Source organism: Lampetra planeri, chromosome 35, assembly GCF_965212315.1.
Source record: "Lampetra planeri chromosome 35, kcLamPlan1.2.h2, whole genome shotgun sequence".
NCBI classification, from domain to species: domain Eukaryota; kingdom Metazoa; phylum Chordata; class Hyperoartia; order Petromyzontiformes; family Petromyzontidae; genus Lampetra; species Lampetra planeri.
In genome coordinates, this window is record NC_136141.1 from 3,942,736 (window position 1) to 3,955,187 (window position 12,452).

The 12,452-nt window shown below is 49.2% G+C and overlaps 1 protein-coding gene across 3 annotated transcripts in view; it reads left to right on the top strand.

The window, feature by feature from the left end:
* The window catches only part of LOC144730283 (BAR/IMD domain-containing adapter protein 2-like), a 51,070-nt gene that overhangs the window by 7,842 nt on the left and 30,776 nt on the right, over nt 1-12,452 (top strand). For all 3 annotated transcript variants that reach the window (XM_078610968.1, XM_078610969.1, XM_078610967.1), the window contains 2 exons: nt 234-309; nt 1,293-1,379. In XM_078610968.1, the coding sequence (XP_078467094.1) occupies nt 234-309; nt 1,293-1,379 (163 nt within the window). The remainder of the gene's footprint in view (nt 1-233; nt 310-1,292; nt 1,380-12,452) is intronic.

Below are 12,452 nucleotides of genomic sequence, written 5' to 3' on the forward strand. Positions count from 1 at the left end.
GTGAGTGAGTAGGTGAGTCAGTGAGGTTGCGGCTAAGAGAGTTCATCAGTTAGCGGGCAAGTGAGTGCACGATACTGAAGCTAAGTTGAATGAGTTAAAACGTCACGGGTGGGTGAGTGAGTCAGTGAAGTAGGTGGTGTTTTAGCTGGGTGAGTGAGTACGTGATGTTGTGGCTTGCTGGCTGGCTGGTTGAGTGAGTGAGTGACTTTGCTCGTCAAATTCTGACCCCACAGACGATCATGGAGCAATACAATCCGTGCTTGAGGAATTTCGTGGCCATGGGCAAGTGCTACGAGAAGGCCCTGTCAGGTCAGTGTGTGTGTGTGTGTGCACAACACGTGCCACACAGCACGTGTACAGGATACACACACAACACAGGCAAAGATCCCCCGTATAGCCTCAACAGGCTGTAGGGACCGGTGCCGTTAGCGAGTGGCACCTATGACGGCTGGCACGGCACCACACTCACTGCCCTTGTCTCCCGAGTGGCGACGTTCACGCACCGCACCCGGGACCTCATTTGAGGCTGAGTCGACCTAGGCGAGGCCCAGGACCGGTTCGGATAATCGCCACCGCCGCTCCCCGCAAGTTGCACGCAGTCACGTCCAGGGTGCACGCACCAGCTCAGCTCGGAGAAATCGCCAGTGAACATCGTGGGGCCCTTACAAAAGGAAAACGTTGAGTTGGCCACGTTTCAGCGAAACGCCGTCTTCTTCGCGGCACGCAAAATGAAGGAGGCCCGCCGCCCGAAACGTCGCCTGCTATGCGTGCATTTTTGTTGTTGTCGGCTACTCTTTGGGGCCACGCGGTGGCTCTTGCGAATGTGTCGAGGCTGTTTGGTTGTCAGCTGTCACGATGATTTGATAACAAAGCCCCCCCCCCGCCCCTGGTTTTAGCTTACACACATGTGTTGGGGGGGGAGCGGTGGTGCAGCGGTTAGCGCTACGCTGCGCTATGAATCTGGCGACTCGGGTTCGATTCCCACCTGTGACAATTATCTGAACCGGTACTGGGCCTCCCCTAGGTCTACTCAGCCTCAAATGAGTACCTGGTGCGGTGTGTAAACATCGCCACTGGGGAGACAAAGGCGGCCGGGCGTGGTGCTGGCCACCCACCCCCTCGTGTACCGTTCCGGCCTTCATAGGTGCTCGCTCACAGCACTTGCCCCTACAGTCTGTTAAGGCTATACGGGGGGTCTTTGTCTTTGTTGGGGGGGGGGGGGGGCAACACTGCCCAGCCGCCTTTGTCTCTCTCCGCCGCTCACCGAGTGTCTCCGTGCCGCTGCTTTGCAGGAGTCACCCACGCCGCCAAGGGGTACTTCGACGCGCTGGTCAAGCTGGGAGAGATCGCGAGCGAGAGCCAGGCGTCCAGGGAGCTCGGTGCGTACGTGGCGGGACGCGGGGCGCGGGGGGGGTTGGTGGGCACGGACCCCCCCCCCCTCTCCACCCCCCCCGAGAGCGAATTATTGTGAGGCCTGAGTGGATCGCTGGGGGGGGGGGGGCTGAGTGGATCGCTGGGGGGCTGAGTGGATCACTGGGGGGGGGCTGAGTGGATCGCTGGGGGGCTGAGTGGATCGCTGGGGGGGGGGGGGGGCTGAGTGGATCGCTGGGGGGCTGAGTGGATCACTGGGGTGGGGATGAGTGGATCACTGGAGGGATGGGTGGACTAATGGGGGGCTGAGTGGATCACTGGGAAGGGAGGGGTGGGGCTGAGTGGATCACTGGGGGGGGGGGGGCTGAGTGGATCATTGGGGGGGCTGAGTGGATGATTGTGGGGGGCACACACCCTCTTGAATGAACCCTATTTGTTAATGCTAACACACGTACAGTCCTTTATCGATCCACTGCTGGATGAAACCCCTCCTTTTACGCCGTGTCGGTCAAAAGGGCCGTTTGACCATACTTCACCCCCCTGGTCAGTGCAAGGGATTTTTTTTTTTGGCGGATGGCCAGAAACCGACTTGGATATCGCTCGCCGCTATTTCGCCGTTCGTCGCGGCGGCGAGGAATCGAAACTGCAGGGCTCTGGGTTTATCGCGCACTGCGCTAACCACGGCGCCACCGCTCCCTGCCCAACGGTTGCCGCTCGGGGTTTTACTTCCCCATTATCGGCCCGGGTGGCTCAAAGCGACCGTGCGAGCCGTTCGTAGCCGGAAGGCCGCGAGTTCCAATCCGGGTGTTTTTCAGGCGGGGTTTGCTCAGCCCATCATCCCGCCAGCTTCGACGGGGGGGGGGGGGGGGTCGATAAAATACGGACCGGTTAGTTAGGCAGAGATCGACAGCCAGTTGTCCATTGACTCGGCCGTCGACGGGCCATGAGCACCGCGGTGAGCCGGGAATTCAACTTGACTTTGTCACCTAAACTGGGGACGTGTGTATGGTTGGACTTCTTTCGCACCATACGTAGCCAACCGTGCTCATCGGAGGTGTGCGGGGAGGGCCACCGCCCCATCTCCGAATTAGCCCAGCGTTTTGTCGGGGTTGTATGGCCACAACCCGCACCAGCACTGCCACTGAGGCTTGAACATGGGTCTCTGTATCGACACGGGGCTTCATGAGTGTCCGTATCTATCTCAGAGTCTGTATCTCTCTGAATGTTGAATTTCTTTCGCATCAATGACGCTAATCGGAGGGGCGGGGGGTGGGGGGGCGGGACAACAATCTAAATGCTAAAAAGCAGTTCTAAAGAAATTCGTTTTCAATTTGGATTGAAAAGTGCACAGTGGCTTCACTAATATCAGATATAAGTGTTTTTACTGGTAGGAACCACCTGGTTCTCACAGCCCACAGGGGATTATTGTGTCCGTCCGTCCGTCGTGCATTCAAAAATGGGAGGGGTGGGGCTGGGTGGAGAGGGGGAGGGTGGGGAGGGGCTGGGTGGGGGGTGGGAGGGCTGGGGCTGGGTGGGGAGGGGCTGGTCACCCCGTGGTGCCCTTATAAAACTCAACGTTTAACCTACTCGTGCCAGCTTGTGCCCGCCCTCACAGTCGGGCATATTTGCGGAATACACCACGCCGCCGTTGACCCTGGCCATTGACCGAGCAACCCAACGTTTCCTACCAGCTCCCTCCGCAGGAATGTGTTTTTTTTCCAGACGGCCGTCGTCTTTGTCCGATGGTTAGCCTCCTCCCCTGTCCCAAGGCCAAGCCTGTCCCTCGCTGGGCCCTGGCCGGGCTTGTGTGCAACGGAACTCCTGCCCACCGCGACAAAAAAAAATTAAATAAAAATAGTAACGAACGCCTGCGTTGATATTTTTACCAAAAAGGAAACCGCTCCCTCTCGCACCGAAATGCACCACCAAGGTCTACCGCATCGCGTAGCTCTCGAAGTGAACAAGCAACGCGCACTTAGGCACACGGTGGGGCCCACTGCCGTCGTATTCGTGCGCGTGGCGGCGATGTGGCTCAGGCGCTCGATGTCGCCAATTGTCGAGGTCTGCTGCTGTTGGCCACGGTGAGAGGGCTTTAGCAGAGAGACAGAGACAGAGAGTTCGTGTCGCTGTTCCTCCTGCGCAGACCGCAGTGGGTTGACTGTGTGGGTCCATAGTCATAATAAAGGTTTTTGGGTTAGATCGCGTTATTTATAAATGTGTCGTAACCCTCCACCACCCGACACGGCCAATTAGTAAGATTTGTCACGTAAACAGAACGTGCCAGCTGGTTACTAGTTCAGCACACCGGTGTGTTGGAGAGTGAACCCACAACATTTACAATTCGTATTACCGTGACGTTTCGCCGATAATTACAAGCGGCCTCATCAATAATAATACATTTTATTTATCTGGCGCTCTTCTCACGCTCAAAGCACTGCACAGTAAACGTTTTCAATATTATACATACTGAAAATAAAACTATTGCATGAAAAAAACAATGGCACATGTATAAATCATAAGGGGCAGCAGTGAGAGCATTCAAGGGACAAATATATGCCAGGTGGGAGGGAATTCAAGCCAGATCGTAAGACCTTTTGAACAGATGAGTTTTTAATTGAGATTTAAAGGCGGAGATTTACTCAGCGGATCTGATCTCAAAGGGCAGTGTGTTCCATAGCCTCTGGGCAACCGATGAGCGGGGCCCCTATCACCCATGGAGCGGAGGCTGGTGGGGAGGCACAACGAGTTTCTGGGTGTCAGAGGACCATCAGGCGACAGTCAGATTTGTGGACAAAATCCTCCTTCTGTTTCGGTCTTAAATGCCAACCTTTCTTGAACGCAAGCCCAGCGAGATCCGGCCACGCTAAGAAGTCATCTCGATTTTTCCATCTCTCTCACTTTTTTGGGGTCGAGCCCGGGTGATTCGCGGTTTCGCCTTAAAATGGCCTCTCGCCTGGCATTTAAATTTAACGAAAAAAAATCCTTCCTTGATTTAAGATTCCCCCTTCTCTCTGTGCGGTCAGCGAAACTCGGCGCGAGCCGCCGTTATATTCCTGCGCCGCTTGAGTGATGCGCGACGCGGGTCGGTCGGTCGGTCGATTGTCGTCGTCGTTTTTTTTCGGTTGAGTTCGCAACTCGGCGCCTGCAACGTTGCAATTCATCCGCCGCTCTTAATTTGTTCTGCAAGCTCCTCCGCGGGTCATTCTTGTGAAGCGGCTTACGGCCAAACGTCTCTCGCGCCACGTAAACAATGTACGATCGATCGAACGGAGCCACACGGAGGCCCAGAGAAATGCGTAGATTCAAAGAGATGCGTAGAGACACGTAGATTGAAAACGAACTTCTTTAGAACTGCCTTTTTGTCAGTGGGCCCGCGTCTCTCCGTATATTTCTGCGCGCACTCTCGCGAAGTTTTTCGTTCGTCCGTGAATCGTTTGTTGTGCAAACGATTCACTGTTTCGCCCTCTCTCTCTTTCTACAGACAGTCGGTTGCCGCGCCGAATCGAGCCCTTTTGGTTTTTACTTCGGCACACAATCAGTGCCCCCCCTTCTCTCCCTCCCCCCCGGGGTGCCGTGCCGGACACCGCAGTGAAACAGCGCGTTTTATATTTAATTTGGTCTTTTTTTGGGATAATCGCCTATTTATACACATCCTTCCTTATTAAGGCCACAGCGCTGTTTTATTTTTAACGAACGCGTTGAGTTTTGTTTTTAACTTGCTCTGCTGCTGTGAGTGTAACTCTTGATAGGCCACTCATTAAAAAAATATAAAGAAATGAAATGGTCATCTGAAATAACTCGTTTACAAAAAAAAATGTGGTTCTCTTCAGGCCCAACGGTGTAAACAAGGGCATGATTCATATTCTTGGTTCTTTCGGTAAAGTCACGTAGAAGGGAAATAGTAAAATAATAAAATATTAAACAATACAATTCTCACGACGTTTCGATTGCAACACAAGCAATCATCATTAGGTGTGAAAACCACAGCAAGAATATGAATCCCTGCAGTCACGAAAGCTTTTAATCGAAAAAGTGCATGATTATTGTTGTGTTTGTTAAGTATATAGCAACATTTTGTTGCTGCAGCTGGATTGGGCAAAACTTCGTCCACCTTTCAACCAGACTGTGACCTCACCTCTCTACCTGCTTCAAAGAGGGGCCCATTACCCAATAACTCACCTCTTGCATATGAATCAACCAACATCGGCACGCTTTTCCCAACTGAATCTGTTCGCGGGGTGGGTGCGGGGGGGGGGTTGGTGGCAGCAACTCCGCTGAGGCCTCCATCCACGCTGCCCTGTCCACCACCAGCGGCGTCAACCCTGGCTCCACAATCATCTCTCCCATCACCCCCCCCCCCCCCCCGGGGCCTTCACTGCCTCTGGTTCCTTTTGCCTGGAGTACGTGCTTCGAGCGTCACACACACACAGTGTTGCTATTGACAGATGCGTTTTATCTTCCTGGTTCTTTCGGTAAAGTCACGTAGAAGGGAAATAATACAATAATAAAAATAAAACGTAATAAAATATGTTTTATTTTTATTATTTTATTATTTCCCTTCTACGTGACTTTACCGAAAGAACCAAGAAGATGAATCCCTGCAGAAAGAACCAACAAGATGAATCCCTGCAGTCACGAAAGCTTTAAATCGAGATGCGTTTTAGTTGACTAAGATGATGATGATGATAATGATGATTTTTATAACGTGACACATTTTGCAGACAATTCGACAGCTCATAGGCGCGCCGAGCCAAACTCAGGGATTCTCGACAGCCCCGAGCCAACACACATCGAGAGAGAGAGGCCTGTAGGTGTTCATTGGCAGAGGTCAGAGTGCGTGCCATGTTGCCATGTTGCAGATGTGCAAAGGGATTAGAGAGTCCCACGCCGAAGGGGCATCAGCAGAGAACCCACGTGAGGCTGTAACAGTGTAGTGTATAGTGTAGTGTATAGTAGTGTAGTGTATAGTGTAGTGTATAGCAGTGTAGTGTATAGTGTAGTGTATAGTAGTGTAGTGTATAGTGTAGTGTATAGTGTAGTGTATAGTAGTGTAGTGTATAGTGTAGTGTATAGTAGTGTAGTGTATAGTGTAGTGTATAGTAGTGTAGTGTATAGTGTAGTGTATAGTGTAGTGTATAGTAGTGTAGTGTATAGTGTAGTGTATAGTAGTGTAGTGTATAGTGTAGTGTATAGCGGTGTAGTGTATAGTGTAGTGTATAGTAGTGTAGTGTATAGTAGTGTCATGTATAGTCTAGTGTATAGTAGTGTAGTGTATAATAGTGTAGTGTATAGTGTAGTGTATAGTGTAGTGTATAGCAATGTATAGTGTAGTGTATAGTGTAGTGTATACTGACGTAAGGCTGTAACAGTTCGATGGGGAGTTGTTGTTGGTTGTGCTTTTCTACCAACGCCAACGCAGCAGCAGCGGTGGCGGTGGTGGCGGCGTCACCAAATAATTTTCTTGACTTCGAAAATCGGCATCGCTCCACACGCGATTCCATTATTAGAGCATTTTGTAAGTTTCCGTTTGTCAAACCCCCAAAAAAAAGTCTCAATGGCCATTTGCAATGCGCGTCACTCACTAAAAAATAGAAACGAACCCCACACACATATACAGTATATGCGGCACGCGGTTTGAACACTTTACGGTATTGCGGAGGCCGGAGAAGTTGTTGCTCACCAGGGTCACGTGTTTCAGTTTCAGTTTATTAGGTATAGCCCTGTGAGCCATTCGGCTCTTGAATCGGGTGCAACCGCAACAAAACAAAAACATGAACAAGAAAACATCTTAAAGTGACTATGCGCAAACAGAAAAATCCAGGAAAAAACTGCAAAGTCTTCCACAAAAAGCACCGTACACCAAACGCTGTGTGCAACAATCCCACATTTACCCCCGCAAGTCTTGCCAGTCGACCACCTGTGATGCACCCATTGATATTGCTGTGTCCGTATGTATGTATATTGAACTTCTTTCGCACTACACGAAGCCACGTGTGGTGGCTCAGAGCGTGGGTAACTCGCAACGCCTTAGAAGATTAGGGACCGCCACCGCCGCTTTGGAGACCAACCCCGCTCGCATTGCTCAGTCAGCACCAGCTCCCTTATCGACAACCGCGCAGCGTTTGCTGCGTTGGAGTCCGACGCGGCGACGCCGCCGATGACAGCTCTGGGCACGAATCCATTGCTGCTGCTGCTGCTGCCACCAGGAAACGCGCACGGTCGATTCCGCAACCATCTCGGTCAAACCCGGACAGGTGGCAAACCCGAGACGTCCGGCCACCGTGGAAGAGTAGGCCAAGGTACCCCACGAGAGGGGGGGCCTCTCTAGAGCTACCTCTAGTGGGGGGCTGTGTTTTAGAGATAATTATTAAACTTAAATTAAACAATTTATATTTTTCTTCTTGGTTCTTTCAGTAAAGTCACGTAGAAGGGAAGTAATAAAATAATAATAAAAAAATAATTCTCACGACGTTTCGGCCACAGCACAAGCAGCCGTCCTCAGGTGAAGAACAGGTCTGTCGGGGAGACAGTTCGCAACGTCTTAGAAGCAGCAATGGATTCAGACGCTGTCTCCCCGACAGACCTGGTCTTCACCTGAGGACGGCTGCTTGCGTTGTGGCCAAAACGTCGTGAGAATTATTTTATTATGTTTTATTTTTATTATTTTATTACTTCCCTTCTACGTGACTTTACCGAAAGAACCAAGAAGATGAATCCCTGCAGTCACGTAAGCTTTAAATCGAGATATGTAAACTCCTTTGTCAAGGCGCTCTGCTCCTTCCACCCAACGTAAAATACGCTGCCAAGCTTGGCAGTGTTCATTAGGACGCTGTCTTTCCGACAACCCTGTTCTTCACCTGAGGACGGCTGCTTGTGTTGTGGCAGAAATGTCGTGATATTTTTATTGTTTTATTTTTATTATTTTATTACTTCCCTTCTACGTGACTTTACCGAAAGAACCAAGAAGATGAATCCCTGCAGTCACAAAAGCTTGAAATCGAAATTTTTCTTTTACCAGGCAAGGCCTACTGAGCTATAGAGATGTTTTTCATAAGCGATCTGGCTATCACAAATGGTAGCCCAACGAAGTGGGCTTATCATCATCACGTGGGAATTCATAGCGGCCAAATAATCTAAATGCGTGTTTCTGAATGTGGATGGGAAAAACCGGAGGACCCGGAGAAAATCCACGCGACCACGGGGAGAGAAAGAGAGAGAGACACGCAAACTCCAGGCATCGTCAGAGTCGGGATGAAGCCCACGACCTCCTGTATTCCAAGCGAGGTAGTTAACATCTCACCACCGCGGTCCTGAAGGCACGATGGTGTGGCCTTGAAGCCAGTAGTTCAGGCTCTTGATTGTCAGCGTCCATCTTACTGATCCGTACGCCATGATGGGTCATCGTCCGCTGATTGAAAACTTGTTTCCGCCTGGCACGTATGTATATGAGTCTACGTTGAACTTCTTTCCCACCGTACTTAGCCATCCGCGCTAATCGGAGGTGCGGGGAAAAGGACAACAAACTAAACACAAAACGCAGTTTCAAAGAAATCAGTTTTCAATCTCCATTATTTTAAAGCGCGTGGCTCCAGTGGTTTCCTCATTTTGGAAGGAAGAGCATTCCAGACGGCCGCAGAAGCGCATCTGAAAGTGCGCGATGCGACGACCGCCGCCTCGGCTCGACTGGTTCGCCTGAAAGCCGCTTCCGCGAGAGTGACCGTTTGAGTTCGCGTGATGATGTTTCAAATGCTCCTTTGACGAGATCAGCATTTGTATTTAATTACCAATTGCTTAATGGTGGCAGGCAATCATCTGACCCATAGGTGGCAGCCATCTCAAGCCAGAGGACGAGAGGACTCTAGCCGCCACGCATATAAAGGATTTATAGTGAAAAACTTTGTTTTTACGGGTTAATTTTTTGTCGCACGGCTGCTGATGTAGATGCAGAGCAACGACGACAATTTCACATTGAGGTGGTCAAGCCCAAATAACCGCGTCAGGAGCAAGCGGAGTCTGATCATCGCTGTGACGTCTCCTTCGTACCTTCGTATGTGTGGATCGGGCATTGCGTCGTTATAGGTTGTAAGATCTGTTCTGGATGACCACAGTCGCACCGCTGCTGGAGAAAGTATCCCGCATATTCTACCGCCGTGGTTTGTGCAGTGGATGCGTTCAAGGATGGAACCATTCGCAGCTTCGTGGGAGATCAAATCCAGAGGATCTCCTGCGTTGGGTCCTGTCAATGAAATGCAATGAAGGTCGGAGAGCCGTACAGAAGTTCAGAAACACCGACCGCATTGGGCTGTTGGGCTCAGTAAGCGGTGGCCTCGGGCAGGGCTCAGCGCGGGCCAGACGGGGCGATGAACGATGGGCGAGAGCCAGAACCGGCCCTAGACCTTTGGGGGCCCTAAGCAAAATTTGGTTGGAGGCCCCTTTGATGTATGATTTTTTTCACCCACTAGCTAGCAGTGACTCTAGGGGGCCCTCTGCTGGCCACGGGGCCCTTTGCAATTGCAAGGGTCGCTTAGTGGCTGGGCCGGCTCTGGCGAGAGCCGTGACGGAATTGAAGCCAAAGGTCCAAGTGTGGAGAGCACTCCCCAGAGTACGACCGACCAACGATGATTGGTGGGGGGGGGGGGGGCGCGATAACCTTCGGTGGTGCTGGCACTGTGTCCGCGGCATTTGAGATTCCACATTCCTATGACGGGGAGCGAAAGGGAAGGGTTTAAATCTGGGCTGGGTTCGGGGATTAGCGCCGGGATTAACGCCACCGCCATGTGACTTGCCGTGGTTATGGTGCGTGGGTTTGACCTCGCTCAATTGGCTCGGGCAGACGACTGGTGCACGAGGGGGGGGGGGTGATTATTGCCCTCCACTGCGATGGGGGGTAGGGGGGTCGGGGACGGGGGCGCGTTTGTTAGAGTCCTCGACACATTGCGGTACGTCCCAGTGGCGTAGTAACTACATTATCAGTGGCGTAGTAACTACATTATCAGTGACGTAGTAACTACATTATCAGTGGTGTAGTAACTACATTATCAGTGGTGTAGTAACTACATTATCAGTGGTGTAGTGACTACATTATCAGTGGCGTAGTAACTACATTATCCGTGGTGTAGTAACTACATTATCAGTGGTGTAGTGACTACATTATCAGTGGCGTAGTAACTACATTATCAGTGGTGTAGTAACTACATTATCAGTGGTGTAGTAACTACATTATCAGTGACGTAGTAACTGCATTATCAGTGGTGTAGTAACTACATTATCAGTGGTGTAGTAACTACGTTATCAGTGGCGTAGTAACTACATTATCAGTGGTGTAGTAACTACATTATCAGTGACGTAGTAACTACATTATCAGTGGTGTAGTAACTACATCATCAGTGGTGTAGTGACTACATTATCAGTGGCGTAGTAACTACATTATCCGTGGTGTAGTAACTACATTATCAGTGGTGTAATGACTACATTATCAGTGGCGTAGTAACTACATTATCAGTGGCATAGTGACTATATTATCAGTGGCGTAGTGACTATATTATCAGTGACGTAGTAACTACATTAGCAGTGACGTAGTAACTACATTATCAGTGGTGTAGTAACTACATTATCAGTGGTGTAGTAACTACATTATCAGTGGTGTAATAACTACATTATCAGTGGCGTAGTAACTACATTATCAGTGGCGTAGTAACTACATTATCAGTAGTGTAGTAACTACATTATCAGTGGTGTAGTAACTACATTATCAGTAGTGTAGTAGCTACATTATCAGTAGTGTAGTAACTACATTATCAGTGGCGTAGTAACTACATTATCAGTGGCGCAGTAACTACATTATCAGTGGTGTAGTAACTACATTATCAGTGGTGTAGTAACTACATTATCAGTGACGTAGTAAACTACATTATCTGTGGCGTAGTAACTACATTATCAGTGGCGTAGTGACTACATTATCAGTGGTGTAGTAACTACGTTATCAGTGGCGTAGTAACTACATTATCAGTGGAGTAGTAACTACATTATCAGTGGCAAAGTAACTACATTATCAGTGGTGTAGTAACTACATTATCAGTGACGTAGTAACTACATTATCAGTGGTGTAGTAACTACATTATCAGTGGCGTAGTGACTACATTATCAGTGGTGTAGTAACTACGTTATCAGTGGCGTAGTAACTACATTATCAGTGGAGTAGTAACTACATTATCAGTGGCATAGTAACTACATTATCAGTGGCGTAGTATCTACATTATCAGTGGTGTAGTGACTACATTATCAGTGGTGTAGTAACTACATTATCAGTGGCGTAGTGACTACATTATCAGTGGTGTAGTAACTACATTATCAGTGGCGTAGTGACTACATTATCAGTAGTGTAGTAACTACATTATCAGTGGTGTAGTAACTACATTATCAGTGGTGTAGTAACTACGTTATCAGTGGCGTAGTAACTACATTATCAGTGGTGTAGTAACTACATTATCAGTGGTGTAGTAACTACGTTATCAGTGACGTAGTAACTGCATTATCAGTGGTGTAGTAACTACATTATCAGTGGTGTAGTAACTACGTTATCAGTGGCGTAGTAACTACATTATCAGTGGTGTAGTAACTACATTATCAGTGACGTAGTAACTACATTATCAGTGGTGTAGTAACTACATTATCAGTGGCGTAGTGACTACATTATCAGTGGTGTAGTAACTACATTATCAGTGGTGTAGTAACTACATTATCAGTGACGTAGTAACTACATTATCAGTGGCGTAGTAACTACATTATCAGTGGCGTAGTGACTACATTATCAGTGGTGTAGTAACTACATTATCAGTGGCGTAGTAACTACATTATCAGTGGCGTAGTGACTACATTATCAGTGGTGTAGTAACTACATTATCAGTGGCGTAGTAACTACATTATCAGTGGCGTAGTAACTACATTATCAGTGGCGTAGTAACTACATTATCAGTGGTGTAGTAACTACATTATCAGTGACGTAGTAACTACATTATCAGTGGCGTAGTAACTACATTATCAGTGGCGTAGTGACTACATTATCAGTGGTGTAGTAACTA